Source organism: Oncorhynchus mykiss, chromosome 23, assembly GCF_013265735.2.
Source record: "Oncorhynchus mykiss isolate Arlee chromosome 23, USDA_OmykA_1.1, whole genome shotgun sequence".
Classification (NCBI taxonomy): domain Eukaryota; kingdom Metazoa; phylum Chordata; class Actinopteri; order Salmoniformes; family Salmonidae; genus Oncorhynchus; species Oncorhynchus mykiss.
This window is the reverse complement of record NC_048587.1, coordinates 61940443-61967226: the sequence shown is the minus strand read 5'-3', so window position 1 is coordinate 61967226 and position 26784 is coordinate 61940443. Positions and strand designations below refer to the sequence as shown.

Genomic DNA, 26784 nt, shown 5'->3' with positions numbered 1-26784 from the left:
CTTCTACAAAGTATTGATGTAACGGATGTTAAACAGTTAGCGGTGGTGCACAAATGGTTTGTCGAGATCGGTGTGGAAGAACTTAACTGGCCTGCACAGAGCCCTGACATCATCCCCATCAACCACCTTTGGGATGAATTGGAATACCGACTGTGAGCCAGGCCTAATCGCCCAACATCATTGCCCAACCTCACTAATGCTCTTGTGGCTGAATGGAACCAAGTCCCTGCAATAATGTTCCAACATCTAGTGAGATGTTTTCACTGAGCATCTCTGCATCTCAGTATTTAATTTTCAATACATTTGCAAACATTTCTAAAAACATGTTTTCACTTTGTCATTATGGGGTATTGTGTGTAGATGAGCGAGAAAATAATCTATTTAATAAATGTTGAATTCAGGCTGTAACAACAAAATGTGGAATAAGTCAAGGGGTATGAATACTTTCTGAAGGCACTGTGCGCACACAGATTTTTTCATATCTTTTTTTACTATTTTAGTACTATTTCCCCATGGTGTTTGGGAAATTATCATGGTGTCACGATAATGACTTCATGTTAATGACTTCATGATAATGACTTCATGATAATGACGTCACGATAATAACTTCATGTTAATGACTTCACGATAATGACTTCACGAGAATGACTTCATGTTAATGACTTCACAATAATGACTTCACAATAATGACTTCATGTTAATGACTTCACGATAATGACTTCATGTTAATGACGTCGTGATAATGACTTCATGTTAATGACTTCACGATAATGACTTCATGTTAATGACTTCACAATAATGACTTCACAATAATGACTTCATGTTAATGACTTCACGATAATGACTTCATGTTAATGACTTCACGATAATGACTTCATGTTCATGTTTGGGTATAGTTAGAGTAAGGTTTATTGTAATGTGTATTAACAAAAACACAAAGAAAATGGGTCACTGAAAGTTTGAGCCAGTCATTGAATATTTATATTAAGGGTTGGAAATAAAGGATATGCTGTAATTCACTCTCTGCATATCTCTCTCCATTAAATGGTAATTTTACATAATTTACTAGGATGAAATCTCTGCATAGACTAGCAGTTAGGTTAAATCCAACACAATACGAGGATTCAGAATTATTTTCACACAAAAGCACATTCACCCAAATTCACTCTCTCCTTCCTGTGATTTATATTCTTTACTGCAACAGGGGAAATATTCTGTCTACTGCAACAGGGGAAATATTCTGTCTACTGCAACAAGGGAAATATTCTGTCTACTGCAACAGGGGAAATATTCTGTCTACTACAACAGGGGAAATATTCTGTTTACTACAACAGGGGAAATATTCTGTCAACTACAACAGGGAAAATATTCTGTCTACTACAACAGGGAAAATATTCTGTCTACTGCAACAGGGAAAATATTCTGTCTACTGCAACAGGGGAAATATTCTGTCTACTGCAACAGGGAAATATTCTGTCTACTGCAACAGGGAAAATATTCTGTCTACTACAACAGGGGAAATATTCTGTCTACTGCAACAGGGGAAATATTCTGTCTACAGCAACAAGGGAAATATTCTGTCTACTACAACAGGGAAAATATTCTGTCTACTACAACGGGAAATATTCTGTCTATTGCAACAGGGAAAATATTCTGTCTACTGCAACAGGGAAAGTATTCTGTCTATTGCAACTTGCCGAGACACACACCATCTCTGCACTGTGCGCAGACCCCCTTCTCGCTCTATCTGCAGCATTAGTCATTGGAATAAACAGGACGCTGTGGAAATGTCATGTTCACGCAGGAATTATCATGGCATGATGCCGTCTTTAGCTCTGCCGTGTGTGTGTGTGTGTGTGTGTGTGTGTGTGTGTTTCCAGCCCTGTTACCTTCGATGCTCATTGCTTCAGGGAAACAACAGCAGCATTCATTTTTAATCTTCAAACTGTCATCCCATTAGATCACTGTCAACTACAATGAAAGACTTCTGTGTGCGCATGCATGTGTGTGTGTGTGAGTGGCCAAACTGCAAGTATATACTGTCGCTAACAATTTCAGATGGTTAAAGAGGATGAGGGTTATGAGGGTTATGTTTGCCATTAGCTAAGAGAGGACGATGTGGGTGACGTTTGGTATGAGATAAGAGGACGATGTGGGTGACGTTTGGTATGAGATAAGAGGACGATGTGGGTGACGTTTGGCATGAGATAAGAGGATGATGTGGGTGACGTTTGGTATAAGATAAGAGGACGATGTGGGTGACGTTTGGTATGAGATAAGAGGACAATGTGGGTGACGTTTGGTATGAGATAAGAGGACGATGTGGGTGACGTTTGGTATGAGATAAGAGGACGATGTGGGTGACGTTTGGTATGAGATAAGAGGACGATGTGGGTGACGTTTGGTATGAGATAAAAGGACGATGTGGGTGACGTTTGGTATGAAATAAGAGGACGATGTGGGTGACGTTTGGACTTAGATGAGAGGACGATGTGGGTGATGTTTGGTATGAGATAAGAGGATGATGAGGGTGATGTTTGGTATTAGATAAGAGGACGATGTGGGTGACGTTTGGTATTAGATGAGGAATAAGAGGTAAGAGGATGAGGAGGATGATGCTTGGTATTAGATAAGAGGATTATGAGGGTGATGTTTGGTATTAGATATGAGGGTGATGTTTGGTATTAGATAAGAGGATGAGGAGGGTGATGTTTGGTATTACATAAGAGGATGAGGAGGGTGATGTTTGGTATTAGATAAGAGGATGAGGAGGGTGATGTTTGGTATTAGATAAGAGGATGGGGAGGGTGATGTTTGGTACTAGATAAGAGGATGAGGAGGGTGATGTTTGGTATTAGATAAGAGGATGAGGAGGGTGATGTTTGGTATTAGATAAGAGGATGAGGAGGGTGATGTTTGGTATTAGATAAGAGGATGGGGAGGGTGATGTTTGGTATTAGATAAGAGGATACTGTAGATGACACTGAGAAAATTATGTTTGAGCTAACAGAGTTCAGGGTGTGTCCTAAATGGCACCACATTCCCTATACAGGGCACTATTTCTGGTCAGAGGTAGTGAACTATATAGGGAATATGTTGACATTTGAGATTCAAACCATATTGATGTCCAATCAGTCAGATCCAGAGTATCAACACCTCACGTACTGTTAGAACAGCATATGCAATGAATAGACTAGCATTGTTTTAAAGGCATAATATTTCAATGAATAGACTAGCATTGTTTTTAAAGGCATTATTTTCGTCATGGACTATTAATGTCAAAACCAATGAGTTAATATAACAGTAACCTTTGACCATCTGAAGTAACTTCTTATCACTGGTGTTAAAGCTACAAATTAATGCCAGTCACTTCAACCACTTAAACATCAATAAATTACAAAACTCTCGGTGCAAACTTTGTTTATCACTTGTTTTAGACAAGTAAATCCCACCTATAAGAAGATCAAAAGGTATTTCTGACAGTCTGGTGGAAGGGAATCAACACCAAGCAGCTCTGAATGCCTGAGGCATATAGAAATCTAATCACAATACAAACGGACGCGAAAGCGGAAACATTTAACGAAGGTAAAAACCAACCCGTGTGTGTATTATCTTAATGTGTCACAGTTTGATGAAATGAGAGTCTGTAAGATATGACCTTTAGTTATTATGATAAACCCATTGTCGAAGTCTAAAGAAAAACATTACAGTAATATCTTGTTAAAATCTCATTAAACATATTGCCATCATGAAATTGGACATAATTGTTCTATTTTGAAAATCTTTTTTTTAAACATGCATACATTTCACACTTAACTTCTGTATCTTTTATTACCATCTTGTTTACGGCAAGCTGTTGGCATGCTATGTGATTATTGTGTTTGATTTCAACAGCTACGCAGACAAATACAATACATAGGCAGCTGAACAACTTCTCAACACAGCTGATGGAGAACAACAAGTCAACACAGCTGATGGAGAACAACAAGTCAACACAGCTGATGAAGAACAACAACTCAACACAGCTGATGGAGGACAACAACTCAACACAGCTGATGAAGAACAACAACTCAACACAGCTGATGAAGAACAACAACTCAACACAGCTGATGGAGAACAATAACTCAACACAGCTGATGGAGAACAACAAGTCAACACAGCTGATGGAGGACAATAACTCAACACAGCTGATGGAGGACAACAACTCAACACAGCTGATGAAGAACAACAACTCAACACAGCTGATGAAGAACAACAACTCAACACAGCTGATGGAGGACAACAACTCAACACAGCTGATGAAGAACAACAACTCAACACAGCTGATGGAGGACAACAACTCAACACAGCTGATGAAGAACAACAACTCAACACAGCTGATGGAGGACAACAACTCAACACAGCTGATGAAGAACAACAACTCAACACAGATGATGGAGAACAACAAGTCAACACAGCTGATTTAGAACAACAACTCAACACAGCTGGTGAAGAACAACAACTCAACACAGCTGATGGAGAACAACAAGTCAACACAGCTGATTTAGAACACCAAGTCAACACAGCTGATTTAGAACACCAAGTCAACACAGCTGATGGAGAACAACAAGTCAACACAGCTGATGAAGAACAACAACTCAACACAGCTGATTTAGAACAACAAGTCAACACAGCTGATGGAGAACAACAAGTCAACACAGCTGATGGAGAACAACAACTCAACACAGCTGATGGAGAACAACAAGTCAACACAGCTGATGGAGAACAACAAGTCAACACAGCTGATGGAGAACAACAAGTCAACACAGCTGATTTAGAACAACAAGTCAACACAGCTGATGGAGAACAACAAGTCAACACAGCTGATGGAGAACAACAAGTCAACACAGCTGATGAAGAACAACAACTCAACACAGCTGATTTAGAACAACAAGTCAACACAGCTGATGGAGAACAACAAGTCAACACAGCTGATGGAGAACAACAAGTCAACACAGCTGATGGAGGACAACAACTCAACACAGCTGATGAAGAACAACAACTCAACAACAGAATATGAATTATATTTCTATGCATTCAACCCCTTTCCCCAACTCATTTTACTAGCGTTCTCTCCAGGGGTTGGACTTGTGCATCAAACTGACTCACGCTACAGAAAAAGGCAATATATCTCCTGCCCTATGGGCCATTGTATCTGGACAAGGCTACTCACGCTACAGAAACAGGAAATAGTTATCATGCCCTAGGGCCATTCTGTCTGGGACAAGGCTACTTCGTTATCCTGTGATCCAGTAAGAAACAACATGGCCATAACAAACACATCTCAATAACAAACTTAGCTCAACGTGGCAACAAACAAACACATCTCAACGTGGCCATAACAAACACATCTCAACAACAAACACATCTCAACATGGCAACAAACAAACACATCTCCATGTGGCCATAACAAACACATCTCCATGTGGCCATAACAGACACATCTCCATGTGGCCATAACAAACACATCTCAACGTGGCCATAACAAACACAACGTGGCCATAACAAACACATCTCAACGTGGCCATAACAAACACATCTCAACGTGGCCATAACAAACACATCTCAACGTGGCCATAACAAACACATCTCCATGTGGCCATAACAAACACAACGTGGCCATAACAAACACAACGTGGCCATAACAAACACATCTCACCGTGGCCATAACAAACACATCTCACCGTGGCCATAACAAACACATCTCTATGTGGCCATAACAAACACATCTCAACGTGGCCATAACAAACACATCTCAACGTGGCCATAACAAACACATCTCAACGTGGCCATAACAAACACACCTCCATGTGGCCATAACAAACACAACGTGGCCATAACAAACACAACGTGGCAATAACAAACACAACGTGGCCATAACAAACACATCTCCATGTGGCCATAACAAACACAACGTGGCCATAACAAACACATCTCAACGTGGCCATAACAAACACATCTCCATGTGGCCATAACAAACACAACGTGGCCATAACAAACACAACGTGGCCATAACAAACACATCTCACCGTGGCCATAACAAACACATCTCCATGTGGCCATAACAAACACATCTCAACGTGGCCATAACAAACACATCTCAACGTGGCCATAACAAACACATCTCAACGTGGCCATAACAAACACACCTCCATGTGGCCATAACAAACACATCCCACTCTGCGCTGGTGTCTTTCTCTCTGGTTAGCTTGTCATTATTTGATTAGCAGGTGTAAATGAATTGACCCAGGACATGTTTAGGGATATAGCGGTAGCAGAAGTGTCTTTGTGTATATCCCAAACTGCACCCTATTCCCTGTAAAGTGCACCACTTTCGACCAGGGCCCATTGGGTAGTGCACTATGTAGGGAATAGGATGCCATTTTGGATGCAAACTACTGCTAATGCTGTAACCCTAAACGTGTTCTGTGTTACTTCATTTAAGCTGGACTCTGGTCAAAAGTAGTGCACTATGTAGGGAATAGGGAGCCATTTGTGTGCCAGTTGTAGGGTCTTCCTTCCCAGGACCTAGTCTGTCCACGGGGGTGTGAGGATGTACCGATAACTGGTAGACAAGTGTTCACTGACAGCCATTAGGACTGCAGGAAGGTCACACGCACACACACACACACACACACCTGATTAGTTGTCATTATGTGTCTAGCAAAAAGGCTAAAGCAACATGTGATCCAACATGCCCTGGGCTCTGGCTGCTTTCTGGTTACCTGCATGGTGGGACCACAGTACAGCACCACTACTGTGCGTGTGTGCGTGTGTGCGTGCGTGCGTGCGTGTGTGTGTGAGGCTGATTTTCATTCCAAAGCGTGTATGTTTATCCAGAGATGAATGAATCATTGGGATGTTTGTTCAATAGAACCAAACAGACAGACGGGTTACGTCCCAAACAGTACCATATTCCCTATTTAGTGCACTACTTTTGACCCCCATTCGGCTCTGGTCAAAAGGTAGTGCACTATATTTGGGACGCAGCATGGGAGATTGCTCCTGTCTGCATATATAACCACCAAATGGAAAAATACTTGTTCACCTTCATTTAAAGTACAGTGATCTATCACAATAACAAGGCATCATCATCATCATCATCATGCCAATACCCACGGTGGAGGCAGCAGCATCGTGTGCCTTAACAACTTGTGATGATATTCATATCTGTTATTATCATTACTGTTAGTTATGGAGGTGATATCCCCACCACGCTGCTCCACTCGCATTAGCAATCACAATCAACACTATACTCAGAATGCTCGGTCCCAAATGGCACCCTATTGCCTATACACTGCACTACCTTTAAACCAGGAGGCTAATAGGGCTCTGGTCAAAAGTAGTGCACTATATAGGGAATAGGTTCCATTTGGGATGTAACCATAGGCTTCATTAAGGGTCAGCTGGGAGCCAATAGAATTGATTCTGATTATGACAACCGTCATCTGGATGGTGCCCTTGTCTGACTGACTTATGAGCGGGCCAAATGGGATTTGCAGAGAATGCATAACTTTACAGGCGTGAAGTGATTAAAGGGACAATCTATGATTCAAAAACAGCTAAACTGTTAAGCAGCCACTGTTTTTGGTAAACAGCTGTGGGATGGGGCTGGATAAATGTAAAATTCATAGACGAAGCTATGGATGCAAGGACTGACCATCCATGAGATCAAAGTTGAATCATGTTTTGAAGCTATACAGAGTTTTGTTTACAATTACAGTGTTTACAAACAATGCATTAAAAACAAGCTTACATTTGGGGGTTCTGGTGGGGTACGGCAGTTGAACTAAGCTCATTAGGCATTTATAAGTTATATTCCTCAACACTCAATGGCTATATATGATCAATTTAAAAGTTAAAAAAATAAACGTACCAATCCCAGATTGCCCCTTTAAAGGACGCAGGCACAATCAACGTTGGAGCTCTATTCTAACCTCATCTCCCCTCTCTGAATGCCATTGCACTCCCTCTGACTGTCTGACTGTCTGCCACTATGCTGCTGCCACTGATCTCCCCCCTCTGAATGGTATTGCACTCCCTCTGACTGTCTGACTGTCTGCAACTAGCCTGCTGCTGCCACTCTACAGACGTCGAGGCCATGTTACAAACACTGTAAAAAATGTTGTTGTAAAAAGGTGTTTATATTCATTTTATCAGTTCAATTTTATACTCACTATAGTCAGTAGTGGTGGTAGTAGTTACTTATAGTTGCAATAGTACAGTCACTGTAATGTCTTGCCGTGAAAGCTGTTGGAGTCACTGTAATGTCTTACCTTGAAAGCCATTGCGAAACCTGGATCCGAGGGGCAGTAGTTCAGGAGTATATTCATTATATCCTCCTACAAAGACTTGGCTTTGCGCGTTGAGACCTGCCAGGTGGCCTGGAGAAGAGCCTGTCCTGTTTCTCTGTCCGTCCACCTGAAAGGATACAGAAATGATTCAGTACACCATACTCAGGCTCTGCCTTGATGGATCCACAAAGACAAGACTCCTATTTTAGCAGTCTGTCAATGGATCAGCAAAGAGAAGACTCCTATTATAGCAGTCTGTCAATGGATCAGCAAAGAGAAGACTCCTATTATAGCAGCCTGTCAACGGATCACCAAAGAGAAGACTCCTATTATAGCAGTCTGTCAATGGATCAGCAAAGAGAAGACTCCTATTATAGCAGCCTGTCAACGGATCACCAAAGAGAAGACTCCTATTATAGCAGTCTGTCAATGGATCAGCAAAGAGAAGACTCCTATTATAGCAGTCTGTCAATGGATCAGCAAAGAGAAGACTCCTATTATAGCAGTCTGTCAATGGATCAGCAAAGAGAAGACTCCTATTATAACAGTCTGTCAATGGATAAGCAAAGAGAAGACTCCTATTATATCAGTCTGTCAATGGATCAGCAAAGAGAAGACTCCTAATTCTAGCAGTCTGTCAATGGATCAGCAAAGAGAAGACTCCTATTATATCAGTCTGTCAATGGATCAGCAAAGAGAAGACTCCTAATTCTAGCAGTCTGTCAATGGATCAGCAAAGAGAAGACTCCTATTATAGCAGTCTGTCAATGGATCAGCAAAGAGAAGACTCCTATTATAGCAGTCTGTCAATGGATCAGCAAAGAGAAGACTCCTATTATAGCAGTCTGTCAATGGATCAGCAAAGAGAAGACTCCTATTATAGCAGTCTGTCAATGGATCAGCAAAGAGAAGACTCCTATTATAGCAGTCTGTCAATGGACATATGAGCTTAGATTCCAGTCACAGACCTCTGACCTCAGAATGGGAACAGTCATGTTTTCAGATGACAGTGCATTAAGGAACCTTTTTACAATATGAAACATATCCTAAAACATCCAAGAGACTCACACCATCGATTACACATTATTTTCAGAGGTAGAAAGATACTGAAAAAGCAAAGCACCTTTAACCATCCTGTTCTCTTAGATCTGCCAAAGTTCACAGTGTGGATATCGATCTCACGGTTCAGCCGGTCGCTGACCATGGTTCCCACACCAGATCCAAGGTTGAACTTGTGAACAATTCTGCCATTCCGAACCCCCAGAACTAGGAAGTCATCTCCATCAATGCCTGTAACCATAGAATTAAAATATGGAACACACACATATACAGTGAGGCAAAAAAGTATTTAGTCAGCCACCAATTGTGCAAGTTCTCCCACTTAAAAAGATGAGAGAGGCCTGTAATTTTCATCATAGGTACACTTCAACTATGACAGACAAAACGAGAGAAAAAAATCCAGAAAATCACATGGTAGGATTTTTTATGAATTTATTTGCAAATTATAAAATAAGTATAAAATTAGAAAATAAGTATTTGGTCACCTACAAACAAGCAAGATGTCTGGCTCTCACAGACCTGTAACTTCTTCTTTAAGAGGCTCCTCTGTCCTCCACTCGTTACCTGTATTAATGGCACCTGTTTGAACTTGTTATCAGTATAAAAGACACCTGTCCACAACCTCAAACAGTCACACTCCAAACTCCACTATGGCCAAGACCAAAGAGCTGACAAAGAACACCAGAAACAAAATTGTATTCATAAATAATACATTCATAAAAAATCCTACAATGTGATTTTCTGGATTTTTTTTCTTCTCATTTTGTCTGTCATAGTTGAAGTGTATCTATGATGAAAATTACAGGCCTCTCTCATCTTTTTAAGTGGGAGAACTTGCACAATTGGTGGCTGACTAAATACTTTTTTGTCCCACTGTATATACAATACAGAACACATACATACAATATAGAACACATATTTCATATATACAATACAGAACACATATATACAATATAGAACACATATATCATACATACAATATAGAATACATATCATTTATACAATAGAGAACACATATTTCATTTATACAATACAGAACACATATATACAATATAGAACACATATATCATTCATACAATATAGAATACATATCATTTATACAATAGAGAACACATATATACAGTATAGGACACATATATCATATATACAATACAGAACACATACATACAATATAGAACCCATATATACAATATAGAACACATATATACAATATAGAACCCATATATACAATATAGAACACATATATACAATATAGAACACATATATACAATATAGAACACATATCATATATACAATATAGAACACATATATACAATACAGAACACATACATACAATATAGAACCCATATATACAATATAGAACACATATATACAATATAGAACACATATATACAATATAGAACACATATCATATATACAATATAGAACACATATATACAATATAGAACACATATATACAATATAGAACACATATATACAATTTAGAACATATATATACAATGCAGAACACATATATACAATACAGAACACATATACAGTTGAAGTCAGAAGTTAACATGCACCTAAGCCAAATACATTTAAACTCAGTTTTTCATAATTCCTGACATTTAATCCTCAAATCAAATCAAATTGTATTTGTCACATACACATGGTTAGCAGATGTTAATGCGAGTGTTGCGAAATGCTTGTGCTTCTAGTTCCGACCATGCAGTAATATGTAACAAGTAATCTAACCTAACATTTTCACAACTACCTTAAGTGAAAGGAATGAATAAGAATATGTACATAAAAATATATGAATGAGTGATGGCCGAACGGCATAGGCAAGATGCAGTAGATGGTATGGAGTACAGTATATACATATGAGATGAGCAATGTAGGGTATGTAAACATATAAAGTGCCATTGTTTAAAGTGGCTAGTGATACATTTATTACATCAAGATGGCAAGATGCAGTAGATGGTATATAGTACAGTATATACATATGATATGAGAAATGTAGGGTATGTAAACATGATATAAAGTGGCATTGTTTAAAGTGGCTAGTGATACATTTATTACATCAATTTTTCCATTATTTAAGTGGCTAGAGTTGAATCAGTATGTTGAAAGCAGCCCCTCAATGTTAGTGGTGGCTGTTTAACAGTCTGATGGCCTTGAGATAGAAGCTGTTTTTCAGTCTCTCGGTCCCAGCTTTGATGCACCTGTACTGACCTCGCCTTCTGGATGATAGCGGGGTGAACAGGCAATGGCTCGGGTGGTTGTCGTCCTTGATGATCTTTTTGGCCTTCCTGTGACATCGGGTGGTGTAGGTGTCCTGGAGGGCAGGTAATTTGCCCCCGGTGATGCGTTGTGCAGACCTCACTACCCTCTGGAGAGCCTTACGGTTATGGGCGGAGCAGTTGCCGTACCAGGCGGTGACTGCTCCGCCCATAACCGCCCATGCTCCACCCATCCTAGTAACAATTCTCTGTCTTAGGTCAGTTAGGATCACCACTTTATTTTAAGAATGTGAAATGTCAGAATAATAGTAGAGAGAAATATTTATTTCAGCTTTTATTTATTTCATCACATTCCCAGTGGGTCAGAAGTTCACATACACTTAATTAGTATTTGGTAGCATTGCCATTAAATTGTTTAACTTTGGTCAAACATTTTGGTAGCCTTCCACAAGCTTCCCACAATAAGTTGGGTGAATTTTGGCCCATTCCTCTTGACAGAGCTGGTGTAACTGAGTCAGGTTTGTAGGCCTCCGTGCTCGCACACTCTTTTCAGTTCTGCCCACAAATGTTCTATGGGATTGAGGTCAGGGATTTGTGATGGCCCTCCAATACCTTGACTCTGTTGTCCTTCAGCCATTTTTCCACAACTTTGAAAGTATGCTTGGGGTCATTGTCCATTTGGAAGACCCATTTGCAAACAAGCTTTAACTTCCTGACTGATGTCTTGAGATGTTGCTTCAATATATCCACATAATTTTCCTTCCTCATGACGCCATCTATTTTGTGAAGTGCACCAGTCCCTCCTGCAGCAAAGCACCCTAACAACATGATGCTGCCACCCCCGTGCTTCACGGTTGGGATGGTGTTCTTTGGCTTGCAAGCCTCCCCCTTTTTCCTCCAAACATAATGATGGTCATTATGGCTAAACAGTTCTATTTTTGTTTCATCAGACCAGAGGACATTTCTCCAAAAAGTACCTTCTTTGTCCCCATGTGCAGTAGCAAACCTTAGTCTGGCTTTTTTATAGCGGTTTTGGAGCAGTGACTTCTTCCTTGCTGAGCGGCCTTTCAGGTAATGTCGATATAGGACTCGTTTTACTGTGGGTATAGATACTTTTGTACCTGTTTCCTCCAGCATCTTCACAAGGTCCTTTGCTGTTGTTCTGGGATTGATTTGCACTTTTCGCACCAAAGTACGTTCATCTCTAGGAGACAGAGCGCATCTCCTTCCTGAGCGGTATGACGGCTGCGTGGACCCATGGTGCTTATACTTGCGTACTATTGTTTGTACAGGTGAACGTGGTACCTTCAGGCATTTGGAAATTGCTCCCAAGGATGAACCAGACTTGTGGAGGTCTACAATCACTTTTCTGAGGTCTTGGCTGATTTCTTTTGATTTTCCCAGGATGTCAAGCAAAGAGGCACTGAGTTTGAAGGTAGGCCTTGAAATACATGCACAGGTACACCTCCAATTGACTCAAATGATGTCAATCAGCCTATCAGAAGCTTCTAAAGCCATGACATTTTCTGGAAATATCCAAGCTTTTTAAAGACACAGTCAACTTAGTTAATGTAAACTTCTGACCCACTGGAATTGTGATACAGTGAATTATAAGTGAAATAATCTGTCTTTAAACAATTGTTGGAAAAATTACTTGTTTCATGCACAAAGTAGATGTCCTAACCGAGTTGCCAAAACTATAGTTTGTAAACAAGAAATGTGTGGAGTGGTTGAAAAGTGAGTTTTAATGACTCCAACCTATGTGTATGGAAACTTCTGACTTCAACTGTATATCAAATATACAATATAGAACACATATATACAATATAGAACACATATCATATATTCAATATAGAACACATATATACAATATAGAGCACATATCATATATACAATATAGAACACATGTATACAATATAGAACACATATCATATATTCAATATAGAACACATATATACAATATAGAGCACACATATAAAATATAGAACACATGTATACAATATAGAACACATATCATATATACAATATAGATTACATGCTGTATGATTATTAAATGACTATAGGATATGTACTATATATCTGGACCATATGACATGGACTCGTATCTCACAAAGTGTAATGGGATCATCAAGTAGTCCGACTACTATGTGCTGCATAACATTTCAAAATATTACCTATGTGACATTGCTGAACCCCATTTCTGCCTCAAAACTGTCTGAATGAATCTAAGCTAAAACAATGAGTATGTCAATAATCTTGATGTTTTTTTGGGGTGAGGAAGTCTTTGTCACACCATCTAGTGAAGGATGGTTGTGCTTCATGGAGCAGTCTATCGGTGGAGGGACCAGCGTCACGGAGGACTACTTTTGGTTTTATATACTTCCTACTTTTCTATTTCTTCAATAGTTTGTATATCTATGTTTGGTACAATTGCTTCTAAAGTTCGAAAACGTCTAACTTGATTAGACATTTTGTAATTGTTGTCATACAATCCAACATGTTGAATATAAAGCAAATCATTCTACTGGATGTCCCATGGAGGTTTGATGTCAATTTATCAGACCAATTATAGTTGTTCGTTGTTCGTCATCCTTCCCTTTTCATTTCCCTCTTTTTATTTTGTCCTCTTTCTTTCTTTGTACAGTGCTAGTCTTTCTGTTCGGTTCCTTCCCCCCACGACTGCATCATTATTCAAGTTGGCTGTCTCCTTCCTCCTCTCCCTCTATGAATCACCCTAAATAGTCATCTCTAGAGGGAACCAGCCAAGTGCAGAAGATCCACAACCCAACCCTTGTGTTTCCTATTCAGCTGTCCCAAATGGCACCCTATTCCCTACATAGTGCTAGTTTTGACCAGAGCCCTGTGGGCTACATATGCACCATATAGGAAATAGGGTGCCATTTGGGATGCACCCTCTGTCTTTTGATTAAACATACTGTGCACTGATGACATGGCATTCAGTTAAGCAGCTATTAAAGTTGACCTGAGAGAAAGGAAACATTTAAAAGTAAGGAAGGAAAGGAAAGGAAAGGGAAGGAAGGAAGGAAGGAAGGAAGGAAGGAAAGGAAGGAAGGAAGGATGGAAGAAAGTAAGGAAGGAAGGAAGGAATGAAGGAAGGAAAGGAAGGAAGGAAGGACGGAAGGAAGGAAGGAAGGAAGGAAGGAAGGAAGGAAGGCAGGAAGGAAGGAAGGAAGGAAGGAAGGAAGGAAGGAAGGAAGGAAGGAAGGAAGGAAGGAAGGAAGGAAGGAAGGAAGGAAGGAAGGATAGCGCTACATCTGTCCCTTATTAATAGTGTATCCAATTTATGTCTCATCTGCCTCATATCAAAGAACATTAAAAGCTATTAACATAAATTAATGGGAGTCATTTGCTTGCTTGTATCACCTCTTCATCCATTGGCTGCCAGCTACAGTCTTTATTTTATAACCCTCTCTGAAAGAAGATAAAAAACTCTTGAAGTCGAAAACAATAGTTTAGATGAGAGTTGAATTAATTGCAGAGAGATGTCTGGAACACTCATCAGTAGAAAACAGGTTGAAACAGTCTCGTACTCTGCCAAAGGGAGTCCCTTGGCAAAAATATCTTTATTAGCGGGAAAGTGAGTGGAAAGTCTGTGTGTGTGTGTGTGGGAGAGAGAGTGTGTTTGTGTGTGTGTGTTTGTGTGTGTGCGTGTGTGTGTGTGCGTGTGTGTGTGTGCCTGCGTGCGTGCGTGTAATCTATCGCCCTGAAAAATCTATTAGGAGCCACACATTGGGACTGCCCCACTCCTTTTCAAAACAAATGAATGAAAAATCCTAAAGGTTGAATGGAATTCAACTCTCCTTTAACAAAAGAAAAATAGACTGCTCCATCCTCACCCTGTCCTTTCTGTCCAGAGAAGAGGATGAGGTTGTCCTTCAGAGCTGAGGCTCTGTCGGCGAACGTTAGTTTCAGTTGGAACTCGTAGTAGACACTGAGACTGGGGATGGAGGAGTACGCTATGAACGAGGTGTACCCAAACTCATCATTCCCACTGAACCTGGCCCGGGTGATGTTGATGGCTGCAGAGGAAAATAAAAAGCAATATACAAACTCTGTTACAATTCGTTGCTCACCATCAAGGAACATATAGTTTTGTTACTCATAATCAAGAAAAATATAGTTCCGTTACTCACCATCAAGGAACATATAGTTTTGTTACTCATAATCAAGATAAATATAGTTCCGTTACTCACCATCAAGGAACATATAGTTTTGTTACTCATAATCAAGATAAATATAGTTCCGTTACTCACCATCAAGGAACATATAGTTTTGTTACTCACAATCAAGATAAATATAGTTCCGTTACTCACCATCAAGGAACATATAGTTTTGTTACTCACAATCAAGATAAATATAGTTCCGTTACTCACCATCAAGGAACATATAGTTTTGTTACTCACAATTAAGATAAATATAGTTCCGTTACTCACCATCAAGGAACATATAGTTTTGTTTCTCACCATCAAGGGACATATAGTTCCGTTACTCACCATCAACAAACATATAGTTCTGTTACTCACCATCAAGGGACATATAGTTCTGTTACTCACCATCAAGGGACATATAGTTCTGTTACTCACCATCAAGGGACATATAGTTCTGTTACTCACCATCAAGGGACATATAGTTCTGTTACTCACCATCAAGGGACATATAGTTCTGTTACTCACCATCAAGGGACATATAGTTCTGTTACTCACCATCAAGGGACACATAGTTCTGTTACTCACCATCAAGGGACATATAGTTCTGTTACTCACCATCAACAAACATATAGTTCTGTTACTCACCATCAAGACAAATATAGTTCTGTTACTCACCATCAACAAACATTTAATTCTGTTACTCACCATCAACAAACATATAGTTCTGTTACTCACCATCAACAAACATATAGTTCTGTTACTCACCATCAAGGGACGTATAGTTCTGTTACTCACCATCAAGGGACATATAGTTCTGTTACTCACCATCAAGGGACATATAGTTCTGTTACTCACCATCAAGGGACATATAGTTCTGTTACTCACCATCAAGGGACATATAGTTCTGTTACTCACCATCAAGGGACATATAGTTATGTTACTCACCATCAAGGGACGTATAGTTCTGTTACTTACCCTCAAGAAACACATAGTTGTGCTGCTCACCTTCATGGGACATATAGTTCTGTTACTCACCATCAAGGGACATATAGTTATGTTACTCACCATCAAGGGACATATAGTTCTGTTACTCACCAACAAATATGAGGCAGAAATGCGACAACATTACAATTGCTCACCGATAAAGAGTAATCTAACATAATGGCACAGGTTATAAGAATATAATAGACAAGAATAGACTAGGAACCCTCAGTGAGGATAACTGACAGTATAGAATAGAACAGACTAGGAAGACCTGGTGAGGATAACTGGCAGTATGCAATAGAATAGATTAGGAAACCACAGTAATGATAACTGACAGTATAGAATGGAATAGACTAGAAGCCCCAGTGAGGATAATTGACAGTATAGAATAGAATAGACTAGAAGCCCCAGTGAGGATAATTGACAGTATAGAATAGAATAGCCTAGAAGCCCCAGTGAGGATAATTGGCAGTATAGAATAGAATAGACTAGAAGCCCCAGTGAGGATAACTGACAGTATAGAATATAATAAACTAGAATCCTCAGTGAGGATAACTGACAGTATAGAATAGACTAGAAGCCCCAGTGAGGATAATTGACAGTATAGAATAGAATAAAATAGAATCCCCAGTGAGGATAACTGATAGTAGCCTACATATCTTAGTCCTATGGACATTAAACATTATAGACCTGGATGAAATAGAAGTGTACAGTAGCTGAAATATTACACACCGAACTGTGTGTTACACCTAGAACCAATGAATCTATATCACCATATATCTATATACAGCTCTTACTACATCAATCTTAACATCACTATTACATAAATGTCTTTGATTATTTTGTTTCCAAACACGTCACCAGCATCGGCAGTACTAGCAGCTGCCACAAGACAGCACTGTTGATTCACCATGCCGTACCACAGAGACACCATGCCGTACCACCACCTCACAATGATATAAGGATGATGGCCTGTTTTAGAATACTGCCTTTTCCCCATCCCCATTTTCTTTTCATTAGTCGCTGCTAACAAAGGTTCTTGGCAGGCGAGCAACATTTCAAATACCCTACATAATGTTCACTGCTGGTAGCTAGGGGGACAATAACTAATCCCAGTGATTATCAATTACAATCAACAGCTTACTAGTTCTAAACGCATAGTTGATTCAATAATGCTGCCTGCCTCTTTCTCCCTTGTTCTCTTCCCATTTTAGCACTGACCACTGATTCACTGGATTTTACACCAGGGAGGGACTTAATGGGAATATCCTCTCTCTCTCCCCATCTCTCCCTCCCTCCCCCCTCCCTCCCCAGAATAAATTAAACATCTGTGGCATATCTCGGCACACCAATCAGACCCTGGTCGTGCACGCAACATTAGGCTCTATATCTTAGCAAATATATTGTAACTTGCATATTGTCTCTTTCTTTCTCTCTTTCTCGTGACTTCCTTCTCTCTGTCTGTCTCTTTCTCGTGACTTCCTTCTCTCTGTCTGTCTCTCTTTCTCGTGATTTCCTTCTCTCTGTCTGTCTCTCTTTCTCGTGATTTCCTTCTCTCTGTCTGTCTCTTTCTCATGACTTCCTTCTCTCTGTCTGTCTCTCTTTCTCGTGATTTCCTTCTCTCTGTCTGTCTCTCTTTCTCGTGATTTCCTTCTCTCTGTCTGTCTCTTTCTCGTGACTTCCTTCTCTCTGTCTGTCTCTCTTTCTCGTGATTTCCTTCTCTCTGTCTGTCTCTTTCCTTCCCCTCAGTCCTTCTAGCCCTCCATGTCTACATACAATGTCTGCATCCCAAATGGTAGTCTATTCCCTTAATTCTGCACTACAGCTGTTCTAACAGGGGGATTTGTGAAACGTATTCCTCGGTCTGAGGTGTCTCCACTTACAGTGAATAGTTAGCTTGTTCACTTGGCGCCAACTGGTAAGACGCTTCAGGAGGAAGCTGTAATGGCTAATCAAGCAGCGCGGCGTCCTTTACAGAGCTCCCCTCTGTGACTGGTCGGTGCTCCTCTGTTTGGCTGGTGAATTATTGATGCCTGTTATGCAGGAAAAAAATTCTGCTGTTATTGTTAAGTCTGGTTTTGTATTTGGTTTCAACATTGGTTTTGTATTTCCACAGTGTCTATTGAATGGCTGCTTCACGGCTTTATAGCAACAACTCAATCTGAGTTTCTATAGTCAGTTTGAACTGATTGTCTGCGGACGCTCCCTCAGTGGCATGCAGCATGTTTTTACCTCTGCTCTCTGAGTGCAATGCAGCTTCCCTCTCTTCCTGTTCCTCCTCCTCCTCCCCTTCTTTGTGGTTATTTGCAGGGAGAGCTGATATGAGCATGAATTCCTGTTGAGCTTCTTGTCAAGGGTCATATACATTGCTATTTCTAGGACAGAATAGTCTTGGGGATCAGGGCACTATACACTACATTTGACAAAGGATAGTGAGGTGTCCACAGGATACAAATCCTCTCCTCCATCAAATATCATAAACAGGCACAAAAGGTTGTACTGTAGGTGGAGCCCAGACGTGACCCCCTATCGGCAGGATCAACGACGGTAGGTGGAGCCCAGGCGTGACCCCCTATTGACAGGATCAACAAAGGTAGGTGGAGCCCAGGCATAACCTCCTATCGACAGGATCAACAACGGTAGGTGGAGCCCAGGCATAACCTCCTATCGACAGGATCAACGGTAGGTGGAGCCCAGGCGTGACCCCCTATCGACAGGTTCAACAACGGTAGGTGGAGCCCAGGCATAACCTCCTATCGACAGGTTCAACAACGGTAGGTGGAGCCCAGGCATAACCTCCTATCGACAGGTTCAACAACGGTAGGTGGAGCCCAGGCGTGACCCCCTATCGACAGGATCAACGGCACAAGGTGGAGCCCAGGCGTGACCCCCTATCGACAGGATCAACGGCACAAGGTGGAGCCCAAGCGTGACCCCCTATCGACAGGATCAACGGCACAAGGTGGAGCCCAGGCATGACCCCCTATCGACAGGATCAACGGTAGGTGGAGCCCAGGCATAACCTCCTATCGACAGGTTCAGCGGTTGTGGAAGATCTTGGTGTTCTATGTGTATTCCCTGACATTCAGTGTACCCTAAGCGGGGTTTACAGCACCCGGATGCATCCGTTTATCAGAAATACAGCTAATTCAACTTACAGTAGCTTCTTTTTCTTCTGAAACTGGATGTGGGAACTCCGCCCAGGCGTCTTTTTGCGCCTGCTATGTTAGGTTGAATCTGTGTGATAGCACTGAGAGTAGTGATTGGTTTCTTCTCTCTAGATGGCCTCAAGCATTCCACATCTTTCCTCACGCTCTGTCGGTATGAACTGAACATGGTGGTGCCAAATGGCACTCTATTTCCTAAATAGTGCACTACTTTTGACCAGATCCATCAGGAAGTGCATTACGTAAGAAATAGGGTGCCATTTGGGATGCATCCACAACCATTAAAAATATAACCTACCGACCCTTCCCCTGCTCCCACCCAATCTATTCTGATATACAGGAAGCCTTAAGGCTGACTTATTGGGAGTAGCTTGTGTTACTATATTTGTTGTGAACCGACGGTTTGAACAACACAAATCAATAGACACCATAAAGCCTGCTGTTGTTATTCTGAGTTTCTGAGTTCACCTCATGTAGTCTGGTCCTAACTCCTGTAGCTAGGAGTACTGAATCATTATACACTTCAATAGACCACATACCAGAACATCAACTATTTCCACCAAGTACAGTAGAAGTTTATATTGTGTTCTCCTCTCCCAGTGGGAATGAATGTCTAACACATTATAAGACCTTGGCTGACATGGCTGGCTGCCATTCAATCAAAGCTTGCAATGGGGAAAATACAAAACATTGCTTCTAGGCAGAGAAAACAGATGCCTATTTCAAGTAAATGAAGAGGTCGGATTCCCAAATGAAAATAAAATAAATGAATAATCATTCCCATTCATTTGAGATTGAGGCCTGCAGATTTATTTGAACTGTGTGTAGCCTATTGAATCCACCCACAACTGTGGGAAAATATGTCCTACAACAAGCCAAAAAATAACACTGCAATCTAATCCTTCCAGAAATGACATACAACACAGCATCATGAAGAGAATAAGTAAGACAGGAGGTTAGGTATCTCTGGTGTTATATATGTGATAGCCAGGCCCCAGATCAGTTTGAGCTGTAAGAGAGAACGTTTAGTATTTAGTATCTCTGCTGTTATAAATATGATAGCCAGGTCCCAGATCAGTTTGAGCTGTAAGACAGGAAGTTTAGTATTATCTCTGCTGTTATAAATATGATAGCCAGGTCCCAGATCAGTTTGAGCTGTAAGACAGGAAGTTTAGTATTATCTCTGCTGTTATAAATATGATAGCCAGGTCCCAGATCAGTTTGAGCTGTAAGACAGGAAGTTTAGTATTAACTCTGCTGTCATAAATGCCAGGTCTCAGATCAGTTTGAGCTGTGTTGCTAAATCCTATTGAATGACTAGACATGACAATGACCATCAGAGTTGGCAAGACAGCATAACTAGATCAGGGACCAGGCTTGATTTCTGTAGTAGTGTAGAGGTACGTCATTCTAAGCATGGACAGAACACAAGAACAGCTGTGGCACAACTCAGTGATATAAGGGGTTACAGACACAGTAGAGAGAGGGTGGGCTCTTTGGGTTTCATCAGTTATGCAAATAATTTTGGGAATAATCAGTCTGTTTAAATGAACACTCTTTTGAGTTTAGGACCTACACACATTATTCTCACTGTATATCTGGGTTGGGATCAATTCCATTTCAATGAAGTTGATTCAGGAACTGACCCCAACCCTGCTGTTTATTAACCATGAGATGCTTATTGACCTTCATGGACCTTCTATGACAGGTTTGAGGGAACAAAGAACGTTCTATCACCCAGGTAGTGGTGAGGGAATAAAGGACGTTCTATCACCGAGGTGGTGAGGGAATAAAGGATGTTCTATCACCCAGGTGGTGAGGGAATAAAGGATGTTCTATCACCCAGGTGGTGGTGAGGGAATAAAGGACGTTCTATCACCCAGGTGGTGGTGAGGGAATAAAGGACGTTCTATCACCCAGGTGGTGGTGAGGGAATAAAGGACGTTCTATCACCCAGGTGGTGAGGGCATAAAGAATGTTCTATCACCCAGGTGGTGGTGAGGGAATAAAGGACGTTCTATCACCCAGGTGGTGGTGAGGGAATAAAGGACGTTCTATCACCCAGGTGGTGGTGAGGGAATAAAGGACGTTCTATCACCCAGGTGGTGAGGGCATAAAGAATGTTCTATCACCCAGGTGGTGGTGAGGGAATAAAGGACGTTCTATCACCCAGGTGGTGGTGAGGGAATAAAGGACGTTCTATCACCCGGGTGGTGGTGAGGGAATAAAGGATGTTCTATCACCCAGGTGGTGGTGAGGGAATAAAGGATGTTCTATCACCCAGGTGGTGGTGAGGGCATAAAGAACGTTTTATCACCCAGGTGGTGATGAGGGTATAAAGGATGTTCTACCACCCAGGTGGTGGTGAGGGAATAAAGGATGTTCAATCACCCAGGTAGTGGTGAGGGAATAAAGGATGTTCTATCACCCAGGTGGTGGTGAGGGCATAAAGAACTTTCTATCACCCAGGTGGTGATGAGGGCATAAAGGATGTTCTATCACCCAGGTGGTGGTGAGGGAATAAAGGATGTTCTATCAGCCCAGGTGGTGGTGAGGGCATAAAGGATGTTCAATCACCCAGGTGGTGGTGAGGGAATAAAGGATGTTCTATCACCCAGGTGGTGATGAGGGAATAAAGGATGTTCTATCACCCAGGTGGTGGTGAGGGAATAAAGGATGTTCAATCACCCAGGTGGTGGTGAGGGCATAAAGGATGTTCTATCACCCAGGTGGTGGTGAGGGAATAAAGAACGTTCTATCACCCAGGTAGTGGGGAGGGCATATAGGTTGTTCTATCACCCAGGTGGTGGTGAGGGAATAAAGGATGTTCAATCACCCAGGTGGTGGTGAGGGAATAAAGGATGTTCTATCAGCCCAGGTGGTGGTGAGGGAATAAAGGATGTTCTATCACCCAGGTGGTGGTGAGGGAATAAAGGATGTTCAATCACCCAGGTGGTGGTGAGGGAATAAAGGATGTTCTATCAGCCCAGGTGGTGGTGAGGGAATAAAGTATGTTCTATCACCCAGGTGGTGGTGAGGGAATAAAGGATGTTCTATCACCCAGGTGGTGGTGAGGGAATAAAGGATGTTCAATCACCAAGGTGGTGGTGAGGGAATAAAGGATGTTATATCAGCCCAGGTGGTGGTGAGGGAATAAAGGATGTTCTATCACCCAGGTGGTGGTGAGGGAATAAAGGATGTTCTATCACCCAGGTGGTGGTGAGGGAATAAAGGATGTTCTATCACCCAGGTGGTGGTGAGAGAATAAAGGATGTTCTATCACCCAGGTAGTGGTGAGGGCATAAAGGATGTTCTATCACCCAGGTGGTGGTGAGGGAATAAAGGATGTTCTATCACCCAGGTGGTGGTGAGGGAATAAAGGATGTTCTATCACCCAGGTGGTGGTGAGGGCATAAAGGATGTTCTATCACCCAGGTGGTGATGAGGGAATAAAGGATGTTCAATCACCCAGGTGGTGGTGAGGGCATAAAGAACGTTCTATCACCCATGTAGTGGTGAGGGCATATAGGTTGTTATATCACCCAGGTGGTGATGAGGGCATAAAGGATGTTCTATCACCCAGGTAGTGGTGAGGGAATAAAGGATGTTCTATCACCCAGGTGGTGGTGAGGGAATAAAGGATGTTCTATCAGCCCAGGTGGTGGTGAGGGAATAAAGGATGTTCTATCACCCAGGTGGTGGTGAGGGAATAAAGGATGTTCTATCACCCAGGTGGTGGTGAGGGAATAAAGGATGTTCTATCACCCAGGTGGTGGTGAGGGCATATAGGTTGTTATATCACCCAGGTGGTGATGAGGGAATAAAGGATGTTCTATCACCCAGGTGGTGGTGAGGGTATAAAGGATGTTCTATCACCCAGGAGGTGATGAGGACATGAAGGTCATTCTATCACCCAGGTGGTGGTGAGGGAATAAAGGATGTTCAATCACCCAGGTGGTGGTGGGGGCATATAGGTTGTTATATCACCCAGGTGGTGATGAGGGAATAAAGGATGTTCTATCACCCAGGTGGTGGTGAGGGCATATAGGTTGTTATATCACCCAGGTGGTGATGAGGGAATAAAGGATGTTCTATCACCCAGGTAGTGGTGAGGGAATAAAGGATGTTCTATCACCCAGGTGGTGGTGAGGGAATAAAGGATGTTATATCACCCAGGTGGTGATGAGGGAATAAAGGATGTTCTATCACCCTGGAGGTGATGAGGACATGAAGGTCATTCTATCACCCAGGAGGTGATGAGGACATGAAGGTCATTCTATCACCCAGGTGGTGGTGAGGACATGAAGGTCATTCTATCACCCAGGTAGTGGTGAGGGAATAAAGGATGTTCTATCACCCAGGTGGTGATGAGGACATGAAGGTCATTCTATCACCCAGGTAGTGGTGAGAGAATAAAGGATGTTCTATCACCCAGGTGGTGATGAGGACATGAAGGTCATTCTATCACCCAGGTGGTGGTGAGGGAATAAAGGATGTTCTATCACCCAGGTGGTGATGAGGACATGAAGGTCATTCTATCACCCAGGTGGTGATGAGGGAATAAAGGTCATTCTATCACCCAGGTGGTGATGAGGACATGAAGGTCGTTCTATCACCCAGGTGGTGATGAGGGAATAAAGGTCATTCTATCACCCAGGTGGTGATGAGGACATGAAGGTCGTTCTATCACCCAGGTGGTGATGAGGACATGAAGGTCATTCTATCACCCAGGTGGTGATGAGGACATGAAGGTCGTTCTATCACCCAGGTGGTGATGAGGACATGAAGGTCATTCTATCACCCAGGAGGTGATGAGGGCATAAAGGATGTTCTATCACCCAGGTGGTGGTGAGGGAATAAAGGATGTTCTATCACCCAGGTAGTGGTGAGGGAATAAAGGATGTTCTATCACCCAGGTGGTGGTGAGGGAATAAAGGATGTTCTATCACCCAGGTAGTGGTGAGGGAATAAAGGATGTTCTATCACCCAGGTGGTGAGGGCATAAAGGATGTTCTATCACCCAGGTAGTGGTGAGGGAATAAAGGATGTTCTATCACCCAGGTGGTGGTGAGGGAATAAAGGATGTTCTATCACCCAGGTAGTGGTGAGGGAATAAAGGATGTTCTATCACCCAGGTGGTGAGGGCATAAAGGATGTTCTATCACCCAGGTAGTGGTGAGGGAATAAAGGATGTTCTATCACCCAGGTGGTGGTGAGGGCATAAAGGATGTTCTATCACCCAGGTAGTGGTGAGGGAATAAAGGATGTTCTATCACCCAGGTGGTGGTGAGGGCATAAAGGATGTTCTATCACCCAGGTAGTGGTGAGGGAATAAAGGATGTTCTATCACCCAGGTAGTGGTGAGGGCATAAAGGATGTTCTATCACCCAGGTAGTGGTGAGGGAATAAAGGATGTTCTATCACCCAGGTAGTGGTGAGGGAATAAAGGATGTTCTATCACCCAGGTGGTGGTGAGGGAATAAAGGACGTTCTATCACCCAGGTAGTGGTGAGGGAATAAAGGACGTTCTATCACCCAGGTAGTGGTGAGGGAATAAAGGATGTTCTATCACCCAGGTGGTGAGGGAATAAAGGATGTTCTATCACCCAGGTAGTGGTGATAGAAGTTAGGGAAAATAAAACCCCTATTTCCAAGAGAAAAAGACACTGAGAGGACAAACCATTAAGAACACCGGCTCTTTCCATGACATAGACTGACTAGTTGAATCCAGGCGAAAGCTATGATCCCTTATTGATGTCTCTTGTTAAATCCACTTCCATCAGTGTAGATGAAGGGGAGGAGACAGGTTAAATAAGGATTTTGAAGCCTTGAGACAGTTGAGACATGGATTGTCTAGTTGTGCCATTCAGAGGGTGAATGGGCGAGACAACATATTGAAGTGCCTTTTGAACGGGGTATAATAGTAGGTGTCAGGCGCACTGGTTCATGTAAAGAACTGCAACGCTGCTGGGTTTTTCACACAGATTCTTGTGTGTATCAAGAATGGCCCACCACCCAAAGGACATCCAGTCAACTTGACACAGCTGTGGGAAGCATTGGAGTCAACATGGACCAGCATCCCTGTGGAACGCGTTTGACACCTTGTGAGTCCATGACCCGACGAATTGAGGCTGTTCTGAGGGCAAAAGGACTGGGTGCAACTCAATATTAGGAAGGTATTCTTAATGTTTTGTACACTCAGTGTAGAAAATCCATATTGTTTATGTTTTTCTAAAGGGTATTGGGCTTAACAGCATCCACCACACAGCCATATAGTTTACTACTGTTTTCCCTTCTCTCAGTAGCTAACCTTGAACTCCACAAACCCTTCAATATTCCAGAGTGAACAAACAGACTGAACAGTACGGTACTGTAATAGCAAATACAGTAAACACAACAAAAAAATACTTTCTCAAAATGATCTTTCTGAACTGAAAATCCTTCATTTTTGTTTTCTTAAAATGGCAAAATAGGTATGTTGACATACCTTCCTACCCACTCTGTATCTATAACAACATGTATGTTGACATACCTTCCTACCCACTCTGTATCTATAACAACATGTATGTTGACATACCTTCCTACCCACTCTGTATCTATAACAACATGTATGTTGACATACCTTCCTACCCACTCTGTATCTATAACAACATGTATGTTGACATATCTTCCTACCCACTCTGTATCTATAACAACATGTATGTTGACATACCTTCCTACCCACTCTGTATCTATAACAACATGTATGTTGACATACCTTCCTACCAACTCTGTATCTATAACAACATGTATGTTGACATACCTTCCTACCCACTCTGTATCTATAACAACATGTATGTTGACATACCTT

At 41.7% G+C, this 26784-nt stretch overlaps 1 protein-coding gene across 1 annotated transcript in view; it reads right to left on the bottom strand.

Annotated features, from left to right (window-relative positions):
- LOC110516873 (protein eyes shut homolog) overlaps positions 1-26784 on the bottom strand; it is a 167192-nt gene that overhangs the window by 23430 nt on the left and 116978 nt on the right. The window contains exons 7-9 of the mRNA XM_036960954.1: positions 15472-15654; positions 9457-9623; positions 8316-8460 (exon numbers count right to left, since the gene is read on the bottom strand). Coding sequence (XP_036816849.1) covers positions 8316-8460; positions 9457-9623; positions 15472-15654 — 495 coding nt within the window. The remainder of the gene's footprint in view (positions 1-8315; positions 8461-9456; positions 9624-15471; positions 15655-26784) is intronic.